General features: G+C 41.5%; 2 protein-coding genes across 3 annotated transcripts in view; both read left to right on the top strand.

Moving 5' to 3' along the window:
• HAT1 (histone acetyltransferase 1) overlaps nucleotides 1-20,016 on the top strand; it is a 37,167-nt gene extending 17,151 nt beyond the window's left edge. The window contains exons 5-11 of one of the 2 annotated variants that reach the window (XM_032228697.1): nucleotides 2,325-2,504; nucleotides 2,719-2,840; nucleotides 3,344-3,448; nucleotides 3,735-3,841; nucleotides 17,349-17,500; nucleotides 19,166-19,282; nucleotides 19,590-20,016. In XM_032228697.1, the coding sequence (XP_032084588.1) occupies nucleotides 2,325-2,504; nucleotides 2,719-2,840; nucleotides 3,344-3,448; nucleotides 3,735-3,841; nucleotides 17,349-17,500; nucleotides 19,166-19,282; nucleotides 19,590-19,757 (951 nt within the window). In that variant the 3' untranslated portion in view covers nucleotides 19,758-20,016. The remainder of the gene's footprint in view (nucleotides 1-2,324; nucleotides 2,505-2,718; nucleotides 2,841-3,343; nucleotides 3,449-3,734; nucleotides 3,842-17,348; nucleotides 17,501-19,165; nucleotides 19,283-19,589) is intronic. The other variant, XM_032228705.1, reaches the window with a different exon arrangement.
• A 3,891-nt stretch (nucleotides 20,017-23,907) lies between these two features.
• METAP1D (methionyl aminopeptidase type 1D, mitochondrial) overlaps nucleotides 23,908-25,474 on the top strand; it is a 78,901-nt gene continuing 77,334 nt past the window's right edge. The window contains exon 1 of the mRNA XM_032215573.1: nucleotides 23,908-24,061. Coding sequence (XP_032071464.1) covers nucleotides 24,016-24,061 — 46 coding nt within the window. The 5' untranslated portion in view covers nucleotides 23,908-24,015. The remainder of the gene's footprint in view (nucleotides 24,062-25,474) is intronic.

Here is a 25,474-nt window from a genome sequence, read left to right as displayed (position 1 = left end):
AAACTCGTGTATCAGTGTCGTCATGTGATGTATCAGGACTTTTTCCCCCTTTGCTAAACCATGTGGGGGCAGAGTCAGCACGTGATGCATCTGGCCACAGGCAACGAGTTTGACATCCTTGCTCCAGAGCAAGCGTGGATAAAATCAGTTATAGCATGGTTTCCTGCCATTTTCAGGAAAGACAGATATAAAAACTGTAGTGTAAACTAATACATTTTATTTTATTTTATTTTTTAAAAAAACACCTTTGAAAGCCCAGGAAGAAACCTGAAATCTAGTGCTGCCCAAGTGTACAACATAGTCCCATCCACATGCCATTTTTCTTCCCACTGCTGCACTCAATTTCCCAAATATTGATCATGCTATTGTAAATAATCAATATATTATTAAGAATATACACGTAGTCCTATACTTACAACAGTTCATTTAGTGACCATTCAAAGTTACCTCGGCACTGAAAAAAGTGACTTATGACCATTTTTCACCCTTATAACTGCTGTAGCATCCTCATTGTCACGTGATCAAAATTCTGATGCTTGGCAACTGGTTCATATTTAAGACGGTTGCAGTGTCCTGGGGTCACGTGATCAGCTTTTGCAGTCATCTGATAAAGGCAATGGGAAAGCCAGATTCACTTAACAACCTTGTTACTAACTTAACAACTGCAGTGATTCACTTAACAACTATGGCAAGAAAGGTCGTAAAATGAGGCAAAATTCACTTAACAAAATGTCTCACTTAGCAACATAAATTTTGGGCTCAAAATGTCGAGGACTACCTGTATTGGGACTATGTATTTTTTCTTAAAATAAAAATGCATATGGATTCTTCAAAATCAATATTTTTTTTTAAAAAAAAACCCCTTTTCTATAATTTCTGTTTTCTAGGGTTTGAGGTTTTTTATTATGACTTTGATTTATAGGTACTCCTTGACTTACAACCATAATAGACCCCGAAATTTAGGTCATAAGTTGTTATGACAATTAACTGAGATACCCACATGACTGCCTTGCTCAATGACAGCAATCCTGGCTGTCACCAGTGCAGTTGTTAAGCAGACCCAGTGAAAAAGCGGCAGCTCTCATTCTTACATAAAAGGGAACTGCAGATTTGGGCTGGAGAAAGAAAAAGCTTACATCTTTGTGGTCCAAGCTTCTTTTCTCCAGCCCAGCAGTTCAGTTCCCTTTCCCTTAGTGGGCAGAAGGGAACTTTGCCCATATTCCAAGCAGAATTTTGTCACAAAACCTTTGCAGTATTGCCTACCCCCACAAAGGAGAGGGAATTGACTCATTTCTGAGGATTGGGTACAAACACTGTGCTGCAAACGCTCCATGCCAGAATTCTGTTTGGATTTCAGCCTGGGCTTTTTCAGCCAGTCTCCCTGAAAGCAAAACTGCTTGGTGAAAAGACTCCACCCTATGTCAGGTGAAATCAATTCCCACAGGAAGCACTGTGACACTCAAAAGAGGCTGGGTGACAAAGTTCCTTAGTGAGGAGCCTTCTTCACGCAGTGTCCTTGATAGCAAAAAGAAAGTTTGGCAAAAAGGCTCCAGCACAGGATGAAACCAATCTGTCAGACCCCGCTATTGCTCTCAAGGAGGCTGGGTAAAAAAGCCCTCCTGAAATCCAAGACTTTTTCGGCCATCTCTAGGCAGGCAGCAGCAGCAGCTTGCAATCTTCCCTGCTGGCTTCCCCACTGACTTTCTGGGGAAGCCAGTAGGGAAAATTTCACATGGTGATTTCAGGTGCTTGGCAATCTGTCTTAAGTACAAACAAGTTGCCAAGTGCCCAGATTGCAATCATGTGACCACAAAGGTGCTGCAATGGCCATAAATTTGGGCGTGGGTTGTAAGACTGATCAACTCTATCATAATTTTGAATGATCACTGAACAAATGGTGCTTAAGCCAAATATTGTCAAGCCTCAGCATTTTCTTTTATGACCTAGCTGACACCTATTTCTGTGAATTTCCTCAAAGGATTTTGAGGAAATCATTTTATCTATTTTATTACAAACCTCTGTCCTCCGACAACCAAAAAGCATAATAGCTATGGTAAATGTTTTACTAAACTAAATGTTTTGCTTAAGTATCCATTATTGAGCATCAGTGATGATATAATGACTGGGACCTTTTTGTTTCATGTTTTTGAAAGTGGAACTAAGAGTTTCCCTTAGTGAAACCTCTAAAGTAAGAAAAATACAGCAACTTTCTGATGAATTTTAAAAGGATTCCTTCACGGGGTAGATATGAAAAATATTACTTTACATTTAACTTTCCAGTAACTGAGCTTACATTCCCATTGCTTTTCCTTCTTTATTTTCAGGCGGATGATGTGGAAAGTAAAATTAGAGAAATTATTCCCCCAGGTTTTACCAGAAGTATAGATGACTTGGCATCTCTGCTGGAAAAAGAAGTTAACTTTAAACCGTTTGGGATATTATTGCATACATATTCTTTGCATAATGAAGAAGCAGGTGAAGACATAACATATCAAATATACAAGGTAAAAAAAAACAACATGATTTGCCCAAAGTGACAAATTTTCATGATAACATTTAAATGGCATTAAAGTTAATTGTTCGCGATATATGTAAAAAAAACTTATTGGGGGGTCATATCACTTTTTGTGCCTGCCAAAGAATCTGAATGTACCCTTCTAAGAGCTCTTTTCACATCTGTGAAAAGTTTCACCTGACTTTTTCTAGCTTTTTCCCTAGGCTGACATGACATGCCCAGGCTTTCGAGAGTATCATGAAAGGCTTCAGACCTTCTTGATGTGGTTTATTGAAACAGCGAGCTTTATTGACGTGGATGATGAAAGATGGAACTACTTTCTAGTGTAGGTACAATTCTAAAGCAATAGTGGACCTTATTACTTCCATAAAGGCTGCATTTTAATTGTGGCTGGCCAATTATTGGGACAGTATAATGATATTTTTCTCAGGACAGGAAAAAACTATTGTTTATCAAGCTGGAGTTTGCATCCATTATGTTTCGCAAGACCTTGAGAATAGAGCCAAATTAAATACTGTTGTCCACTGGAGCTCTGAATGTAGGGCTTAAACAGTAAAATGAGCTTTGCCTGTGTTTTCTTTTACTTGCCACCTATTCATCGTTATAATAGGCAAGTGTGGTGAAGTGCTGTAAAGAGGTCTGATTTATCCAAGTTGCTGCACACCAATTAAGTGAATTGTACATTCAGAACATAGCAGGTGTACCCATTGGGCGCGCACGGAGTAGCTTGCTGACACTGAAAATTCAGTCACAGAATAGAAAAGAAAATGGACACTGCATGGGAGCGCGACTGTAATTGACCTGCTTGGCTTTCTGTTTTATCTGCAGATTTGAGAAGTATAATAAGGATGGAGCGACACTCTCTGCGACTGTAGGCTATATGACAGTCTATAATTACTATGTGTACCCAGACAAAACCCGGCCACGTGTAAGGTAATTGGAAGCATAACACGTGCCTTGCCTTTTATTTCAGAAGAGAGGACTGTTGAAATTCCCAATAATGGTTGATAATGGTTTTAATTTTGGTTTTAATTTGGGAGGGGGGATATATTTTTTATTGAAGATTTTGGTTGGCTTTGCGTTTTTTAAAATGTTGTTCTTTGCATCTAAAATGGGAAAGAATCTCAGAGTTACATGTATACAAACTCCTTTTTATAGCAAATCATTATAAATAATGATGTACAGCTTTCAGTTAACTTTTTCCCCCTTTGTCCTGTAGCCAAATGCTGATATTGCCTCCGTTCCAAGGAGAAGGCCATGGAGCCCGGCTATTAGAAACTGTCCATAGATACTACATGACGTCTCCTACAGTGCTTGATATAACAGGTATGTGAAATGAATCTTCATTGAAGCTATTAGTCTTTTAAATTCATTTGTCAAAATGAAGTGAACTTTCAAAGTTTTCCAGAGGAAGGGAGAGAGTGGTCACGTGTGGGTATTCTCAAAGCCTGATTGGTCCAAAGACTGAGAGCAAACTCTTAAATACTGGTGCCTTCCAATCCTGGTCCAGTTTCCTCTCAGTCTTTCTTGGTCCAAGAACTGTTGAGAATATTCCTGGTAGGATTTCTGTTTATTTCAATCTGGTCTCTCATTTGGTTTAATTGGGCATTTTAAAAGTTTTTCCCAAATTCTAAACTGTGCAGCTGTGGCCCCCAGGGACAGTTCTCTGCCTCGGGTGGTTGGGGAGGGCCCTGTGGGGCATTTTGCTTCCCCCCCGGAGGGCCCGGCGCCTCAGCCCTATCCCCGGGATTGCGTGGGTGCCAGCTCCAGGATTCAGCTGCAGAAGCGGCAGCTCTCCTTTAAGGGGACGGTGGTGAAAGCAGCTTTGACGCCATGTGGAGCGCACGAGCCGCCAATTGATCTGGGCGGCTGCTGCTTTCACTGGTTCTTGTTTACTTTGCGGGGGACGAGTGGGGGTGAGGAGTGCGTGCCTGGGTGCTGCGTGGCTCTCCCCGACATCGTTTTGAGCGGCGTCGGCTCCTGGAAGCCCGGCTGAGCCGCTCAGGTTATCTGCGACTCTTCGCCCACACGCAGAGCTCCAGCGGCCATTTTGTCTGCCGCCACGTGCGCGGGGCTTCTGATTCTTCCTGCGATGATCATGAGGCCTGGCCAGGGGGCTTTTTTGGCCTAGTTCCTCCACAGTCTAACAGGCCCTGGTCCGGCGGGGCCTACAGAGGCCTGTGTTTCCTGCTTCCTTCGTCAGACACGTGAGTAGGCTATGGACGAGGGCACAGAGATTTCCCAGGGCCTGGTGGTGGGTCTGATCAGGGGTGGTGAAGACCTGGAACAGGGGGTGGGGCAAGGGGTTCCCCCTCCCCCGGGTTCTTTGGCTGCCCAGCGCCCATCTAGATCCTCCACCAGGGAAGAGGCCAGGCAGCACAGGGCAGTTGAAAAGACGTTTGCCAGGGCAGAGAGGCAGTCTAAGTCAGCCGAGCCCTCATCCCGAGACAGGTCCCGTTCTCCTCTCGGGCCTATTTCTAGCTGGTCTTCCCCTAGGGGGTTTAGCCCTTCTCCCTCGGTCTCTCCCGACAGGCCGCATGCCTGTTCCAGGAGGAGGGGATCTCCCTCTCCCTCAGGTGATCCTTTGGAGGGTACGTCTATGGGACCCTGCACTTCGCGCAGGTTGACTCCTCAGGGGCCTAGTTCTGCTTATGGCGATATAGAGGATTTGGATCACCTCCCTGAAGGTCTTAAAAGACTTATTTCTATAGCCATTTTGCGTGGCATTGCCCAGCGGGATAAGAGTTCTTTTTCTTCCAGGCATGGGGCTCTGGACCGGACCCAGTATCGTGCTTCCTCTCCTTCCATGGTTAGCGAAGCCTCGGTCATGGGGGAGGAAAATCTCCAGGACATAGGTTTCTCGGAGGATGAGGATGCGGCCCCCTCAGATGAGCCGCCTTCTTCGGGCCTCTTTGTCCCAGCCATGTTTAAGATTCTCTTGGGCAAGGCGAACCACCAAGGTGGGGACTGGGGACCTTCAGTGCCTCCACCTAGGGATCCTGACATGGCCATGTTTTCTGCCACGGCCATGAACAAGGAGAAGATTCCGGCTCCTACCTTGTTTATGGAGGTCCTGACTAACCAGTGAGCACGCCCCTCCAATTTCTTGACTCCTGGGAGTAATGACCGCCGGCACTATAATGTGGAGCAGGCCTTTGCTCGGGCCACTCAGTTGCCAGCCATTGACACTCTGGTAGCTGCCCTGGTCTCCTCCTCTCCGGTGGTATCGGGTGATGCGGCAGATAAATTGAAGCCGGAGGATAAGCGCGCTGAACTTACCTTGAGGAAGAATTTTAATGCCACTGCATAGGCTATCAAGTCCGCGGCCACGGCCTCCTATTTCAACCGGGCCGCAGTCATGTGGCTTAAACAGCTCCAGGAACACATTCCCATCCAGGATAAGCGGCTCCACCAGGATTTAATCAAGATCATGGCGTCTCCCAGTTTTCCGCTGATGCGACCCTGGACACGGTCAAGTTTGCATTCAGTGCTTTGGCCACTTCTGTCACGTCTCGCAGGCTCTTATGGCTGCGTCACTGGCAGATGGATAACAAGGCCAAGTGGAATTTGGTGGCAGCTCCGTTCAAGGGGCCTAATCTTTTTGGGGAGGCCCTCGACCCCATTCTGGTTGAGAACGAGGACAAAAAGAAACTTCTGCCATCTAACGCTAAGAAGCCCGAGGCTAGGTCTCATCCTTACCATAGGCAGCATTATAGGGCTACAGATTATGACTATAACCAGCGTTTTTCTTCCTTGCGCTCTGACAGGCAGTTTCCCAGGTCGTCCTTTCAGGACAGAAACTGTTTCCAGCACCAGTCCAGGCAGCCCTTTCGTGGAGGAGGCAGCCGTCCCTACCGCAGGGGGAAGTGACTCGAACCCGAGTCGTCCCATCGGCGGCTGCCTTTCCCTCTATGCGGATCAATGGGACGAGATCACATCGGACACTTGGGTCCGAGCCACGGTTCGTCACAGTTTCAGGTTAGAATTTCTCTCCACCTTGCCGAATCTCTTCAGGTCGTTCCCTCCGTCCCGGAGTCTGGAGTGCCGCCGCCTGATGGAACAGGCTATCTCCCACCTGCTCAACATTCAGGGGGTGGAGGCGGTTCCTCTAGAGGAACGGGGCCTGGGCCACTACTCCAACCTGTTCGTGGTTCTGAAGAGCTCGGGGGACTGGAGGGCGATTCTGGACCTCAAGTGCCTGAACCGTTTCCTGGTGTACAGGCGATTCAAAATGTCCTCCCTCAAGTCTATCCTTCAGGGCATAAGGAAAGGGGACTTCTTGGCTTCCCTGGACCTCACGGAGGCCTATCTTCACATCCCTATCCTGCCCAGTCATCGCAGGTTCCTGAGGTTCTCGCACGAGGAACTCCACTACCAATACAGAGCTCTTCCCTTTGGGCTGGCCTTGCCCCCCCCCCCCCCCGGACCTTCACGAAGGTTCTGGCAGCCCTGGCGAATCATCTATGCTCCATCCCGGTACGGCTTCAATGTTATTTAGACGATGTCCTACTTCAGGCGGGGTCTCTTCCTCAGGCCATTTCGGACCTTCAGCTCACCATCCAGAGTCTTCAGAGCCTAGGTTTTTCGGTGAACTTCCCCAAGAGCCACCTTTCCCCCTCCACGCACATTCTTCACCTGGGGACGGTCATAGACTCGGTGTCGGGGGTGTTGCGTCTGTCCCAGGAGTGCCAGGGCAGCCTATGTCAACTGGCAGAAAGCGTTCGCGGAAGTTGGTTAGTTTTGATCCTCACTCTGTCGCAGTTACTGGGCAAGATGGTCTCTTGCATCGGGATTGTCCTGTGGGCCAGACTTCACCTTCGGCCTCTTCAGTGGGAGCTCATCCCCTTTCAGAGGGGGCGACTGAGCAATTCGCTTCGGACTCTCCGCCTCCAGGTGGGGGTCCGGGCCTCGCTGGGGTGGTGGCTTTCCCTGGCTGCTGCTTCTGGGAGCTGGACAGGGTGACCGTCACCACGGACGCAAGTCTATTCAGATGGGGGGCCCTGGTGGGTTCCCGGATGGCTCAGGGCAGGTGGACGACCTCGGATCTCCGCCACAACATAAATTGGTTGGAGCTGAAGGCGGCCCACCTGGCTCTGCGACACTTTCAGGCCTCGGTGGAGGGGTGTCATGTGCTCCTCAAGGCCCACATTAATCGTCAAGGGGGGACCCATCTTCGGGCTCTCTCGCTAGAGGCTTTGAGGCTGGGCGCCTGGGTGGAGAGGCACCTGTTGTCGTTGGTGTCGGAGCACATCTCTGGGCTCTCCAACATCCAGGTGTATTGGCTGAGTCGGGCGACTCTGGACAACGGCGAGTGGCAACTCCATCCATCGTTATTTCGGGTGATCTGTCAGAGGTTCGGCACTCCTCTGGTGGATCTGTTCGCCTCACCCGCGAACTCACAACTGCCCCGGTTTTTCACCCGTTTCCGGTCCAGGTCTGCAGAGGGCACGAACGCCCTCAGGAACAGGTGGCCCTCGGGCCTTCTGTATGCATTTCCTCTCATCCCTCTCGTTCCGGGCACCATCAGGAAGGTGGTGGCGGAGAAAGCCCTGGTCATTGTGGTGGCCCCTTATTGGCCCAGGAGGCCTTGGTTCGCAGACCTAGTTCAGCTGTTGGTGGCCCCTCCGTGGAGGATTCCACGGGAGGAGGTGGTCTTGCAGCAGGGGGTCCTGCTTCACCCGGAGCTCCAGTGGCTCCATCTGACCGCCTGGCTCTTAAACGGCGGCTACTGAGGGGGGCTAATCTCTCCTCCGGGGTCATTCGTACCATCGAGGCGTCTCGGCATCCATCAACGATCCACATTTACAATTCCACCTGGGCGGCCTTTGTCTGGTGATGTTCTCCTCTTGGGATCTCTCCTGACAGAGCCACTATTCCAACGTCTTGGATTTCCTGCAGAAGGGCCTTGATGACGGGCTTTCGCAAAATACGTTGCGCCGCCAGGTGGCAGCTTTGTCTTTGGTCCTGGGGGGTGTGGGGTCTTCTTCCCTCTCCCATGTTCCCCTGATCAAATGTTTTTTGAAGGGGGCGGCTAATCTCAGGCCTCCCCCCGTCCACAGGTTCCCCGCGTGGGATCTTCCCCTGGTTCTCAGGGGTTTGATGGGGGCCCCGTTCGAACCTCTCCCGTCTGTTCATTTACGGTTCTTGTTTCTGAATTGCCTCCGCCTGATGTATTTCGGAACTGGGAGCCCTGTCTTCTAGGGACGACCTTTGCCATTTTCACCAGGATAGGGTGGTCCTTCATCCCAAAGGTGAACACTCATTTTCATAGGGCTCAGGAGATTGTCCTGCCCAACTTTTGCCCGGGCCCATCCAATGATAGGGAGAGGCTCTGGCATCGGTTGGACATGCGCCGCGCTCTGTGGATCTACCTCCAGCGGACCCAGGGAGTTTGTAGGTCGGAGGCCTTGTTTGTTTCGTTCCAGCCGGGAACGTTAGGATGTAGGGTGTCCTCGGTCACCATTGGCCATTGGCTGCGTCAGGCCATTGCGGAGGCCTACGGAGCGGCTGGTCATCCGGCCCCGTCGGGCATTATGACCCACTCTACTAGAAATGCCACAACCACGGTGGCGTGGGCCACAAGAGCCCCTTTTGAGGACATTTGTCGGGCGGCCACTTGGGCTTCTCCGATGCCTTTCATCCAACATTATCGCCTGGATGCCTTTGCTTCGGTGGACGCGTCCTTTGGGTGGAGGGTCTTGCAGAGGGTGGCGGCTGATGCTCCCCTTGGGCCTTAGGGGTCTATTGTTCTCCCTCCCTGGGACTAGAAGCTTGGGTATGTCCCACACGTGACCACTCCCTCCCTTCCTCTCGAAAAAGAACATTGGTCTTACCTGAACGTGTCTTTTAAGAGGAAGGGAGGGAATGGTCACGACCCGCCCTGGGGCCCAGGGGAGGACCCGGGTGGTTCCCGGTGAGGGGGGGGAGTTTGTTGTTGTTGTTTTATTGTTTCATTTCTACCGTTCGCCTTCGAGGAAACTGGGTCAGGATTGGAAGGCACCAGTATTTAAGAGTTTGCTCTCAGTCTTTGGACCAATCAGGCTTTGAGAATACCCACACGTGACCACTCCCTCCCTTCCTCTTAAAAGACATGTTCAGGTAAGACCAACGTTCTTTCAACTAATCAGAGGTCAAGATAATACTATCCTTTCTTACATAAGAACTGTGTATAATATAATTGTTCAAATCCTTTTCTTACTGAGAAGAGTGCATCATGGAAATCCATCCCTTTGCTAAAGGATTACCAGATAATTAGGCATTTTGGTTGCAAAGTACATAGCTGGCTTGACAAGGGATCTAGGTTGTTGGAGGGGGGGGCAATGGTTAATTGCCTTGGAGAGATTGTTTCCTTGAGGCAAACAAATCAAAAACTACTGTTCAGGAACTTATTTCTCTTACACATACAGTTATGTTTTTAAACATGAGAGGTTAAATGTGTGTGTATCTGAAGGAAATGAAACAAATCCTGTAAAATAATTTTGGAAACAACTTTTGAAAAGGTCCAAATTGACCATAGAACAAATGAACCATAACTTTATTTTTAAAGTTAAAAAGTAAAATATGCTAGTTTCTCTAAAAGGATAAAAGGAAAATAAAAACTTCTGTGTAATTTGTCTCTGATAAATATCAGAAATATCATGAGGAATTCTTTCTTCAGGAAAGAATCAGACATTTCTATTATGTTTATCCAGAACGTAAGAGGGAAATTAATCTTTATTGATTCTTTTCATTTCATTGTCTGAATCAGTCATTCCACCTCCAAAGAAACTATACGGAATAAGGGAAAGTGGTAGAAATTGCTTCATTCTCATTTCAGTCAATAGATAATATAGTTTGACAAGAAAACTAATAAGACATTGCTTCCATGAATATTAGTCTCCAAGCCATTGTTTTCTGATGTAACATACAGAAGAGTACCCTCTACATGTATATAGTAAAAATGATATGGTATGTTAGCAAAATAAATATAAATTATATTCATATGGATCCACAGATTCCTTTTATTTATCTATCTGTTAAATTTATTTTCAGCCTATCTTGCCGTGTGGCTACTCTATATCTTTGCCAGTTATCCTTCATGCTGCAGATTTGGCCATATTTCATATCTTTTTGTAAGTTTCTGTCTTTTAGAAGGAGCTGTTAGAAGGGGACAGTCATAAAACTATTTTCCTCTTTAAATATTTATGATCCAAGACCCTTTTGTGAAAGGAGCAACAATTAAGCTTCTTTGGTATCCGGTACACTAGTTCATTTGAACTCATATTTGTCCCTGTGCTATACTGAAAGCATGAGATAGTCTTTATAAATTGTTTCTGTATGCTTTCAAGTTTTGTGTTTCTTAAACAAAAATTGATATACTTTCACAAGCCACTTTTCAAACCCTACAGGGTCATTCTTGCATTATAATGTAGGGCTGTGCGCATGCTTTGGATTCAAAGGCAAAGGAGGGTTTTGGAGTGGGCAGGCTCCTTATATAGCACTTGTCTGCAACTCAAAGCAGCTGTGTCTTTTTCTGGGATTGCATGTCTGCTCCCTGCAGCTGCTGAACAGTCTTGGGAAAAGATCTATTTGGTCTCAGGGATTGCAGACAGGTGGTACATTGGTGCCCTTGCATGCTCCAAGTCACCCTTTTGCCTTTCAGTCTGAAGTATTATGCAACCTTATTATAACATGTATTTTAACATATTCCTCACAAATCAGAGAGGGATTACATTTGATGGCAGGATAGTGGTGGGGAAAGAAATGCTGGTAGCGTAAGTGTATTGGAAGCAAATCACTACCATGCAAATTTTCAGTCTCATTATGTGCCTTTTATGCAATTGAATGAATGTGCTCAGAAAAGCTAAACTCTAGATTGCGTCTAAACTGTATGATTTAAAGTTTCTAGATTTTAAAAATGGCTTCCCATTCGATGGTAGCAGGGTAAAAACACAGAGAGATTCATGTAGAGTTAAATAATGTAATTAATGTAGACATACATATCTGAATGGCGATTGCATATCTGTACTTGAATTTCAGTCTCATTTATAAAAGCCATATAACATCACACAGGATACCATTTTTTTAAAAAAAAAATACTACCCTAGCTGGTGTCTGTCAGACCTCCATAGTAAACCAGACAGGAAACACAACTAAGTGTACTAAATCTACTTTAATGAAGTCTTGTCATAAGACTACATTAACAGAATTGTGTAAGTCTGAAGTTACAAACTTTCCCTTGCCACATTTAGGATGTTTTTTCCCTAAGTTTCTTTCTCTGAGTGTTAAGTGGCTGTAGGCTTCTTTTTTCCTGTCTGATTATTCCCTAGCCAGCATCTCTTCTCCTTGTCCCTCAAGATCATCCAAATAGTCCATATCATTCACTAAGGGTAACGTAAATGTCAATTTTTTAAAAATCTATCTGAATTTTTTTAATAAGATACATATTTACTGTGTTACTTACAGTAGATAGAAATGGAACTGTCAGTACACATTGTAGCAGACAAAACAGGGCTCTGTCTCATTACATGGAGTGTGATGCGCATTTTTCAGTAAAAGTACTCTAAAACAGATTAAATTGCCCTGTAGAATAATTTGCTAGGGAGCGTGCCTTTTTTTTTTACTAGGAGCTTGAAATGCAGAGATGGATCTCTTTTTCATCTATTTCTCATTGCTATTGTTAAAAGACAACTGGGTTGGACAAATGGGAACAGGATAGACAATTAGGAAACTGAGATGATATTGAAAATTATCAGGTGGCTATATAAAAAAATACATCAAACTAAGGGAGATACCCAAGATAATCGCATTTGTGAAATAGTTATTGATGAGATGAAATTCTAGCAGTTTCAGGGAACATTTTTTTTATTGAGAGCTGCAATACACAATATGTAATAGCATAATTTTGGTATAAGAAAACTACCTGAGCAAACTAATGTTCTGTTAGGGCTCTTGAGTTTCACTTGTAGTGAGAATGGTACATCCAGCATTATACAAACAGTATCCCACCCCACTTCATGTTTGAGACCTGTATTGGTACCCTACTTCCTCTCAATCTTTTGAAAGCACAAGCATGAAGAGGAATGTGTTGTGCTGCTGAACAGATAGTCCTTGGCTTACAACAGTTCATTTAGTGACTGTTCAAAGTGACAATGGCACTGAAAAAGTGACTTAAGACCATTTTCACACTTATGACCATTGCAGCATCCCCGTAGTCATGTGATTTACATTCAGATACTCCACAACTTTTTATATATATATGAATGGTCACATTTTGTGACCGTCTGACAAGCAAAGTCAATGTGGAACCCAAATTCACTTAACAGCTATGTTACTAATCTAACAACTGCAGTGATTCACTTAAGAAATGTGACAAGAAAAGTCATAAAATGAGGCAAAACTCACTTAACAAATTTCTCAGCAACATAAATTTTGGAATTAAGTGTGGTCGTAAGCCAAAAACTATCTGTATATTATTCTGTCAACAGAACTGCACCATTTCATACAGCCTAGCTTCCTTAACTTAATGGTACCAAAAGAGATAAATTCCTGACATTAATGCTTAGGGAAGAAAATGGTTTTATTACTTAGTATGGTTTCTATCCTGGCAGGTTCTTGATAGTAAAATGTTTTGTCACAAGGGCTTGCTGTAGATTCTCAAGTTTTTAGAAAAACCCAATATAAGGTGTTTCAGATTATTTTTCCTTTTATTCGAAATGCCAGACATAAAAACAAGCAAGTTACTTTGGTTAAGAATCTAGTCTTGATTTCCTAATTGCATTCCTTTATAGATTTAGCAAGTTTATTTACTTCCAGAAATGTTAAACTTGGACCTTTCCACCTATGCTTTAAAAAAAGGTATAAATTTTATGAAGATTTTAACATACTAAAAGATAAACATGGGAATATATAAATAAGGTAGAAAATAGAAGGTAAAAGAAAAAGTAAAAAAAAAACAGTACAGCTAGAAAAAGAAACAGGATAATTAAAGAAGTGATTTCTTTATAGCAGCTACAAACTTTCATTTTCATTAATTTTATTAATTGGGCCTTGGGCCATATCAAAGTGCAGAGTTCTAGAAACATTATTACTAAAATTTCATAAAAGCAAAAATAGAATTGGATAAAATACAATTTAGCTACAAACTTAATTATCATTACTCCCTCTTTAAAATTATATTACAAAAATTTCTCTGTCCCATACTCAACCTTTTTTTCATTCAAATCCAGAAATCACCATTTTATTCTTTTTTTTCATTTTCTGGAAGAAAAAAAAAAGTCCATAAAAGGTTTCCAGTCTTGTATAAAATTACTTGTTTTACCCCTGACCAGACAGATCCATTTTACCATTTCTTCTAATCCACCTCCTCTTTTCCATTTCTAGATAAACATAGTTGGTTGAAGATTCTGAACTGCAGAGTGACCTAATCTTTCCTCTCTGCTTAATATAAGGTGACATAAGTATTTTCTGACTGGAATGCGTATGCACTCCATAATGTTGACTTAATATATATGAGCGCTACTTACTTTATAATTTAGGAAAATCTTACAAATACTGAGAGCAATTTTCCCTCTGTGAGTCTGGCTGCCAGCTGGTTCTACTCTAGTTGGTAAAACCTTTGATCTTTCATGCTCTTCTATCCCAGGAGGCTCATCTGTCCAACTACATCCCACAACACATCTTCCTCTTTGGGTCTTCAACATTCTTCTCTGAATTTACCTTCAAATCAACAAGGCTTTAATGTAGCTACTGCCCAATTTAAATCCGGTTTCACAGCTCACGTTTTGTTTTTTGTTATTAATTTTACCTCATTTCTTTTTCAAGTTCTTCCCCAGTTCTTGAATTTTTAAGATAATGCATCTAATGCCAGTCTAGTATCTGGAGGCCCTCTGTTTTTCCCCTGCGGGAACACTTCCTCTATAACACTAAATCTCTCTCTTCCCATCTTTTCCTTATCAGAAAAACTAGCACAAAGTGTGTATTTGAATATATGAATAGCCAACAGAAAGCTATGGCTAAATTCAGGCTGTTGCACATTTGTTACATTCATTGTCTGATCCGAATACCCTCATGGCTTCTGAAACTTTGGATGCAATGAACATTTATGAGAGGTCTTTACTGAGACCATACTGATAATTTGCTACATCTTTTTACACAAAAATAACTTTGGATCAAAGAATGGAGTATTCCATAGTAGTTAGTGGCTTCAATTTTTAGTAGTTTCAATATTTATTATGCCTAAGTGAATTACATTGTGTTATTTTGCCTCTTTTTGGACTCAGAGTTAATTCAAACACTGGAACTGGCAAACTTAATTAAACCAACATAATGGAATTGATCAAACCAGACTACATAAACACTTTTAAATAAGAGTCCAAGCTTAATATTCATTTCGTTGCTCATAGACTGAAAGAGTTCAGAATTGGGAGGTATAATTCAAAATTCAGCAAAAATGTATTAATTGGATTAATTTGGTTTCTGAGACCATGGCCCAAGTTACCAGGATGAGGGAGCCTGGTATGAGAAGGGCTACACCTTATAAGGATGAGTACAAAAATCTTTTTTGCCAAAGACTGACAAGGTTGGTCATGGTATCTTTAAGTAAAATCCTAGGTGGAAGGAAACCAAAAATATGTAGGGGAAAATGCTTATTCACCATAAGGGATTGCTCTTTACAGTGGCCTATTAAATCAACCTGTGAGAAATCAACAAAAAATATTCAAAATTCATGGCTTTCATTATCAAATATGGATGCATACATATGTATGTTTGAAAAGTTAAATATGCAAATACAACACTCTGGGGATGCGTGGGATGTAGACTAGAAATTCATTTAATGTTCAGTGTTTAGAATCATCTTGAAAATGATTATTTAAAAATGTTTTAATCGTTAAGATCATCTTCAGTTGCAGATACCTAAGAATGACACTAAGTATTATGATACATTGTTTTATTGTGTTTGTGCTTATATTGCAAATCATTACGAGTTTTTGAGAGTGTAATAGTTTAAGCATAATGAATGCATACATGTATACGTTACATTTATCTAACTAAATAGTTTTGATGCATGTAGAATGAAATGGGATATTACTATTTCTGAGTCATTATTGAAATATTCAGAAGAGGAAAATGGGAGCTAGGTTTTACAATCTATTATTTTTTAAATGTGCTTGTATAAATTTCCTTGCAACGGGTTTTTGGTTTTGTTTTGGATTGGGGCAGTACCAGGGTTGGGTATGTGTTTGCAGGACTCAAAATAGATTTTTGAGGAGGGCTAAGCATGTAGCAAAGAGTTAAAGTTTTGAAGTGAGGTCAGGAACTCTTCCGATGTGCTGGAAGCTGAGGAATAGCTGTCCTGGCTCTTCTTGATACAGGGAAACAGAATGTTATGGTGGTTCTTCTCCTTTCTCCAAGGCCAATCTAATCATTATTAATAGGGAAAGGGGGTTGAGCCTGGAGCTTCTACTCTGTGGGGTTCCTCAGGACTGTACATTCTGTATTCCTAACAGCTAAATGAAGCTAACTAGATGAGGTCATCCATTGAGATTTGACATGGTATTACCAGTACATTACTAAGTCTGGAGTTCTTAGTGTCTGATGGCTGTGAAGGTTTGGATGGAGAATAACAGGCTGCATCTCAGTCTGGCATAACTGGGTAGCTATGAATTGGGGAGGATTAGGAAACTTTTCATCTTTTGCTCTGAATAGATTGCACTTCCTCAGACAGGTGTGCAATTTGGAGGTCTTATTGTAATAATAGTTCCGCTCAAAGAGTAATTGGCAACTGTAGCCAGGAGAGGCTTTGCACAGATTTTTATAGATTTATTGTATTTGCAGTTGGTTCTCATTTAATCATTCGGTGACCATTTGAACTTGGTATTGAATGACACTGAATAAGCAGCAGTTACAATTGGTCCTCATATTTGTGGCTGTTGCAACTTCCCATGGTCACATGTTCATGATTTGCAACCTTCCCTGCTGGCATCCAACAAACCAAGTCAATGAGGAAACTGGCAGCAAGTCACATAAGGTTCTTACTTATGGGACTGCCGGAACTGTCATTGCTAAGCAGTGTGGTCACATTATTTTTTTCAACTTACAACCACATCTCTTAATGGAGTTTCTAGTCCCAATTAGCTTCATTAAGGAAAACTACTTGTATTTAGATTTATTAGCTGCCCAAGTCTAATGGATTCTATCTCGTGCCAATTTCACCTTTTTTCTATATGAGGAAACACTCCTCATAGTAATAGAAATGGGAGGTGCACTTCAGTATCCTGCCCATTTCTATTATGGTAATATACGCTAGTTGGGCCTGCCCTTGAAAAGTAATCAGAAGATGCATCTTGTCCAGAATGCAGCAGGATGCAGCATTTCAGCAATTCCAGGCATTTTGTAACACATTGTTGCCTGCCACTTGCGTTGCAGTAGTTTCCACTGGGTTTCAGATGCATCAGCTTCCACGAAGCTACCAAGTTAAAAGTGCTCGTTATTGCCTGTAAAGCTCTACATGGCATAGGACCATGTTACTTGCAAGGCCACTGATCTCCAATTGCTTGTGCTTGTTGTTTGTGCTTGTGTTGTTCCACCTGCACACTGGAGCATAAACAACCCCTACCACTTTGATAAAGCAATGACGATATCTTGGGTATTTGAATGAGAATATTAAGCAAACCCTGGTGATAGATTTGTTGGATTTTTTTTTTAAACTGACATCAGCTATGGAATGGTTTCAGGCCTTGGGTATGGGTATATGGATAATCTCAGGTATTTCTCTAACTGTTTTGAATTGTCTTGTAATTCATAAAGGGAAATTTCTGGTTGAAAATCTAACAATTATCTTTTCTTCTTTTAGCTGAAGATCCATCTGAAAGCTATGTGAAATTGCGAGATTTTGTATTAGTAAAATTGTGTCAAGATTTACCCTGCTTTTCTCCAGAGAATCTTCAGCAAGGCTTCAGTCAAGATATGGTAATAGAAGCTCAACAGAAGCTGAAAGTAAATAAGGTATTAGTAATATTTTAAATGTAGCCAATATTAACCAAATTGGTGTCCTGTTTGAAGACGTATTCTATATCCTACCTGGGACTTTGCTAAATAAGATTTTCGTTGATTTCTCTTTTCCTTTGCAGCTGCAGGAATGTAAAATGATAGAGGTATAGGCAATCCTCAACTTATGACAGCAGTTTCTGTTGCTAAGCATGCTCTCATCATCCCTAGGGCTGGCAATCCTTACAGTCCTGGTTGCTGCTGTTAACTGAATCCCATTATCGTTAGGGGAGGCAATTTCTTGCCCACTTCCCACAACCAAAGTCAGTGGGGAAGCTGGCAGGAAGTTGCATGTCCCAGACTAGCAGGCAGGGGGAGGGAATAAAGAGATGTGGGGGAGGGTCAGGGCAGGTTCACAAGAGCCACAGATCAGGAAAGGTACATGAGAGAGTATGCAAGAGTCATGGCCCAAGTTGGTGAGAGTATGAGAAAGGCATGACAAGGGTTGGGAAGAATACATGAGGCTCATGACTGACCAATGCAGTGCAAGTGCAGAAGATCTGCAGAAGGGAGCATGGGTGTGGGATACTTATCCCAGTGACTTTTAACCTTCCCAGATTGATGGCTTTCCAATTGACTGAGTAAGCCAGCAGGGAAGATTGTGATCATGGGATTGTAAAGCACTGCAACTGGTTGCAAGTGTGAACTGCTTGCCAAGTGCCCAGATTGCAATCATGTGACCATAGGGGTGCTAGGATGGTCAGAATGCTGAGGACTGGTTATAACTACCATTTGTTCAGTGCTGTCATGACTTTGAATGGTCACTGAACGAATGGTTCTGGGTCTAGGACTATCTGCAAAGTGTCCTTAGATAAGGAATTATTTACAGAAGGACTACATTGTAACCAAAACTATATATGATCGTAATTATGTTGAAAACTATTTAGTACAATACAGCTTTTTTTACGGATAGGTTCTACAAACCCCATGCGTTTTAAGGTAGCTTTTTGAATTTTTAGACAATGTTTCTAGGTTAAGATACTATTTTTTTCCAAATTCATGGTAATATTTGTATTGGTTAACAACAGTCAATTTCAAATTATTGTTGAGATCTGACTTTTGTATAGTTATTCAATAAAGCCTTTGAGGGATTTAGGACACCAATTTTCTAGGGAGAAAAGGTTCAGAAGGCTTGACTATTTGAAACTTACAGATTTCAAAATGAAAATAAATCTTTTGCCTAGAACAAAAATGTGAGTAAATTGTAACACACACCTCATCTAACCACCCACCCCAGAATTATTTATTTGCTTATTAGAATTATGTGCCACTTTTTGATCAGGAGCTTAATGTCTGCTATCTTTTTGCAATTTATATCTTGCTGAAGTTAGGTTTTGATATGTTTGAGTTTTATGTATTAATCTTACTATTTTAAACAACCTGGAGTTATGTAGGCTAGGTGGTATATAAGTGCTATAAATGAATATCCAAGATTTGAGAAAGTTAGGTCCTTGAAAAAGGAGGATAGGTTAAAATGGATATGATGAATTGTATAGTGACTGCTGAAGTTTAAGGAATGGAAACAGTAGTCAAGAAGAAAAGATAATAGGCAAGATTTTTAACTTTGTACATTGGGAGCAATAATTTCAACTCTTTTTATCACGTTTTTCCTTTTACTCTTAGCAACATACACGGCGAGTTTATGAAATTCTCCGGTTACATGCAACAGACATGAGTAATGCAGAACAATCCAGAAGTTTTCGATTGGATGTAAAAAGAAGATTGATGGGCCCATATAAGGTGGCTTTTCTATCATTTTAATTTTTTATTTGAATTTGTCATGAGGGGAAGGAGTGAATGAATATTTTGTCCACCACAGACTTTCCCAAATTCCAACTTTCTTTCCTTCTTTTTATTTTGCCTGAATATCCCTTCTCCAAGTTCTTTTAGTTTTCTGCTTCTGTTCCTGGTAAGGAAATCTCCAATTAATCTTTAATTTATTTTAGTAGAATACAAATCTATCATTTTAGCACAGTGTCAATGAACTGGCAGGAGGTGGTGAAATGTGGTAATGTTGTTCATATGTGTAAATGCTTTTGTTTTTTAGAAAAAGCAGAGAGAGATTGCCAAGATGAGAAGATGTTTAAGACCAGAAGAGTTGACCAATCAGTTGAACCAAATAGACATAAATTTACAACATAAACAATTGGAAGAGACGTACCAGCAACTTATTTCAGATTATCGACGAGTCCTAGAACGACTTGCTCAGGTCTGAGGATTCTCTGTAAGAAACACGCAAACTTCTGCCTATTGCATTGTGAAATACATTCATGATCACTGCTCCACTGCAAAATTTCATGTGACATTTTAATCACTTTCGAAATGACTGTGGTTTTCTGTATTTTGGATTTTTTATATTTTTGTGTTGTAGATTCTAAAAACCAGTACTTCAATTTACTGGTACTTTGCTGAAATAAAGGAAGTAGATTACAAGCATTAAAAAAAACTGGTCTGAATCCCTGCATAGTATGTGTAAGGTATAGCTTACCGATTGAGATGATTTAACAAGATACCAAAGTACAATGGCATAAACATTAATACTCTGTGAAATGATGCTCAGTAATAATGAGTAAAACAAATAATGGTTTGCATCAAAAATTGAACTCCAGGAAGGAAAAATAGTTTTATTTATTTAAAACACTTATATAACACTTCGAATTAAAAATATCAAACAGTTAATAATTGCATTTTAAAGAGTCATAAATAAATGACAAGCTAATATCAGTTAAGCATCTTTTTCATTAAACAATCAAGCCTGATTCGGGCCAGTCCTGACGTATATAAATTCTCAGACTTTAGTTCATCTTATCACAGTGAAATTCTCTCTATACAAATTGCAGAGACAGATTACACTCCTACTAAAAAGAAGTGCCCATAGACCTCTGTAAAAAAGATTACCTGCCTATTAGCGCTAGTTAGTAAATTATTTCTAAAGCTTATGTCTTAATGTCATGGTCTGGGACAACAGTGAATTTTTCCAAGTGTGGCTCTCTGTCAAAGTCACACCAACAGCATAATATCAGATAGGCCAGGAAATCGCGAAGGACCCCAGAACAATAAAAATTGCAAACCCTCTTTCACCTTTGAGAATATTAGGATCCATGATCCAAATCACTAAAATCTACAGCATTTCATAATAGTAAATGGTTTGATTATCATGTAGAACTTTAGGTGCAACATAGAAAGGCACGGTGGGAAATTAAAGACTAAAATTTAAAGACTAAAATTTAAAGTAGCGGGGCCCCCCCCTCAAATGTATGGTCTCTGTCGTTCTAATGGACCCAATGCCTAAGAGTATAAATTGTGATGAATTGGTGTCCCAAACTGAATAAAATTAGCACCTAACTACATTTAATGACTGTTACCATTTGTGGCTGAAGCTCACAGATTACAGATAGTATTACAAGTTTGCTACTTTCTTCCAGGAGTTAAAATTTAGTGGTCAAAATTTGGTATAAATATTTGGGAACTAAAATTTTGTTAACATTATTTATAGATGCACCCCATGAGAGAGCAGCAGATTCTGCTTGACCTTCTATGTCAAATCCTTGCCTTAAAATTAATTTAGCTTGATATGGCCTGAATGGTAGATTAGCAGAACTAGGAAAGCCACAACATAATTTCCTTTGGATTGCTTTTTACCCAACAGTATTTGAAATTATTTGCCAGTGTTAGGTGGGTCAATCCAATACAGTTACAGAATAGCTTCATCCAGTTAGTAAAAATATTTATCCAGGTTTACTGGATAAATAATGATCTCAGGTTTATTGACTTCTGCTTTCTGTCGAAGTCACGTTATAGAAGCAGAAAGGTGTAGGTAACGGGTAGAACTGAGCTCTAATTTTATTGGTGTGGTAGGGGATATTGAGGTTTTATCAGAATCAGTTGACTAACCAGCTATTAGCTACAAAGTGTTAGTATATTTCTGATCTCAGTTCAAAATCATGTAGAACTTTAGGTGCAACATAGAAAGGCACGGTGGGAAATTTAAAGACTAAAATTTAAAGTAGCGTCCCCCCCCAAAATGTATGGTCTCTGTCGTTCTAATGGACCCAATGCCTAAGAGTATATAAAATGTGATGAATTGGTGTCCCAAACTGAATAAAATTAGCACCTAACTACATTTAATGACTTACCATTTGTGGCTGAAGCTCACAGATCACAGATAGTATTACTTTGGCATTAATTGCCAAAATATGGCAATTAATATACTTAAACTCATTTGTAATTTGGTTGGTAATTTGCCTGGCAATGGAGGGACATTAGAGACCTTGTTCATGTGCCTCATCTTCCTAGTAAGATTCCTCAAAGTAGCAGGAAGGACAATTTCTTGATTGTAGCCATGTGACTGTGGAACTTCACCCCCAAGAACAAGAGCTTAAACTCAGATACTCTTCAAAAAGTTTGTAGACCTGCTGGTGGTTTGTAATTCAATGTATTTTAATTACCGGTGTGTCTCCTCTCCTGGTATTATAGTAAATTTGTGGCAGCTTACTTCCACACAAATACTTTAATCTCTGTAATAACATTTTGTATGTTATCATTTGCTTTGCACAGTCCTTATCACCCAGAAAGATGGAATACACAACATCAATAAATGCAATTTCAAAACTTTTGGGGCAATGGCAGGAGAATGTACAGAAATCCATCATGCAGTGATAGTTGGCAAAAAGATTTTTGGAAGTGGTTTGCCCTTGCCTGATACCTATAGCTGAGAGAGGACTTGCTATAAGGATCACTCAGCTGGCATGCTTCCTACTTCTACCCTGATGCCTTAACCACTGTATTAAACTGGCTCTTAAGTCAATCAATCAACATCATCATATGGCATTCTTCAAAGAAAAACCAGAAAGTCCACTTGCCTCTTGAAAAAGCCCCTTTGGGACAACCATGACCTAGATGACTGAGAATCTCCATAGACATTTAAGTGTACAATAGTTGCAACCCCTTTTGCATTTAGGCAGGCGTCTTTTCAGCAGGAGTCTTAATGGAAAGGAGAAGAATACATGTCAGAGTTGGTAAGGACGTGTGTGTGTATCCTGTAGACAGATATAGATATACAGGATATATATTATATGCACACTTCGGTAACAGTATGTGTGTGTGTTTGTATTTCGGCATCTCAATCTTACACGGGAAAAGACCCTAATACAATAAGACCAGCATACCTACACCCGTGAAAATCTACAAAAACAATATATATATATGTGTGTGTGTGTTGTTTTTTTTTATTTGTGCTGATAAATAAATAAAGGGAGACTAGTATAGATCTATTTCAAGCTATTTAGCTCTCATCAGCTAGCCATACCCTTACTGGGATTTGAACCTGGGCTTTATTGCATACTAGGCATACTAGGCAGAGATCTTAGCCATTAGGCCACAGGCTCTTATCCATTATCAGCGAAGCCAGGGTGAAAGGTATCTATTAGATTTTTACAACCCCTGGTAAGCCCCAATTATGGGAGGAAGCTAACTGCTTCCATCATCTGTCATTCGGCTCGTCACAAGAGTCCATCACCACGCCACAGGTCTCCTCCTTATCAGCTGAAGCCAGGGAAGAAGGTATATATTTAGTGTCACGACCCCTGGTAAGCCTCAGCACATGTTCGAATCCCAGTAAGGTTATGGCTAGCTGATGAGAGCTAAATAGCTTGAAATAGATCTATACTAGTCTCCCTTTATTTATTTATCAGCACAAATAAAAAACACAAATATAACAAAGGCAACAGTAAAAATATTGGGTTTCTGTCGTGATGGACTCTTGTGACGAGCCGATTGACAGATGATGGAAGCAGTTAGCTTCCTCCCATAATTGGGGAGGAAAACCTCCCCATAATTGGGGAGGTGTATGTATGTATGTGTGGATAGATAGATAGATAGATAGATAGATAGATATACATACACACACACGCACACACAGACACAAAATACATACGCATTGTTACCAACTCTGAAACGTATACTTCCCCGTTCGTGTATGTGTACAGAAAACCCAAGTTTGTCTTTTTTTCTGCAACCTGATACTGCAATTAACGTCTCTGTTCTTTGTCTAAGGAGATTTTCAGGCATCTGGTCTGGTGGTTGTCCCAAAGGACAACCTTAGCATATTTTGTTTCAAACGGCAAGCACCTGGACTTTCTCGGGTTTTCTTTGAAGACGTTTCGCTTCTCATCCAAGAAGCTTCCTCAATTCTTCAGAGAAGCGAAACGCCTTCAAGGAAAACCCGAGAAAGTCCAAGTTGCCTTTTGGAAGGCAACCACCCCAACTTCGCGCTCCCTGCTTTCCAAGCAATCGTGTGAAAGGAAGACGAGCAATAGCCGAGAAAGGGGCGTGGCTTCCTCTCGGCACCTCCCTTTCCCTTTCGCGCGCCCGTTTTTGCCCCCTTCGCTGAATTGCCGTCTCCTCCCGGCTCCGTGGCGGGCCATGGGTGGGAGTGTAACGCCGCTCCCACGTGACCGGCGTGTTCATGCAAAATGGCGGCGCCCAGGGGTACTGTTGGTATGTTGCGGCTGTTCACGGGTAAGTGCCTTCTGCCGTTGCCTCGGAGCCGACTGCGAAGAGCTATACCACAAGCGAGGAGAGCGGATGCCTCGTATGCACGCCTGCAAGCTGACTTATAATAGCTTTTCTGTCTAGAAGGAAGGGCTCGATTTAAAAGTCTTTCTCCTTTTATTTAGTAATGCTATTATTTTAGAGAAACTCAGAATTTCCTAATCATTATTGGGGGGGGGGGCGGAATCCAAAGAGTTACCACAAAAGTAACTGATGTACTGTACAACATCCTCTTTTTTCTACGGTGAAAGTTTTGCTTGAAATTTGCTGCTGGAATTATACCTTAAGGATGCTTTCTTGTTATTTGTGCTCCATCCTGAGTGTAGAAAATATGGTATAGGGATTAAAGTATCCTGTAACTTCATAAACGGAAAATGTGTTTTCATCTGAATTGAAGTTTGCAAATCTTGATCGGTGTCTGGTTATCTAAAGTATGAGTGATTGGTGAGATACACGTACCTAAAATACTTTAGCTCCCGTTTGCTCAAATGCGATTCCACTTCGTGTTGCATCAACAGATTTTGTTTAGTATAAGTAGCTGATTTTCAAAATTTAAACAGGATTGGAGTTGGTTAGTACCTGAAGGAGGAACGACCAGTGGCAAACTGCTTCCATATTGCTGCCAAAAATCCCATGTTCTACTGTATCTATGAAATCACCAGGAGTCAGATTTGACTTGTAGGAGTGGTTGCCTTTATAGACAAGTATATTATATTCTTGGACTGCCACTAAAGACTCTTATTTCTAGATAAGTATAGGCAATTGTAGCCAATGTATAAGTATAAGCAATTGTAGTCAATGTATCTCTTTGCAAAGTCTAACTTTTGTTGGATTGAAAGTTATGTATAATAGTTTGAAAGAGAAGTTTTATGATGAACCTGGATACTTTTTCTTTAAGAACGCAAATGTGAATATAAATTTAAAGCAAGTTGTCTGTCTAAACTCTGGCATAGCCTGTCTACGGGAATATGATTGATTGCAATATTGGAGTAGATTGTAAATGTTCTGATTATGCATTGGAACAGTTTTCAAGGATTAATAATTTCCTTAAAATAATATTCTAATTTCCTAATAACAAAAATCAGGATAATACTCTTTGAAACACATCTTAATGGTCATGAGAGCCTGCAGTATCCTTATATGCACTGATTTGCTGATTTTAAAAAGCTAAATCATTATGAAGTAGGCACTCTCCGCATCTTCTGATAAGTGGCTCTCAATCTTTTAAAATATTCTGTTTCAGACAAAAACTCGATTTATATTTTAAATTCAAAAACAAATAGGAAGGCTATAGTTGTATTTGTGTCTCCTTGAAAGTTCAGATGTTGACCTGTAAAAAAAAAAACAATTGTGTTTACAAGAAGCCGTTTAATGTATCAC

The sequence above is a fragment of the Thamnophis elegans genome, chromosome 1 (assembly GCF_009769535.1).
Source record: "Thamnophis elegans isolate rThaEle1 chromosome 1, rThaEle1.pri, whole genome shotgun sequence".
NCBI classification, from domain to species: domain Eukaryota; kingdom Metazoa; phylum Chordata; class Lepidosauria; order Squamata; family Colubridae; genus Thamnophis; species Thamnophis elegans.
The sequence above is the reverse complement of the archived record's forward strand: the minus strand, read 5'-3'. Positions and strand labels throughout refer to the sequence as shown.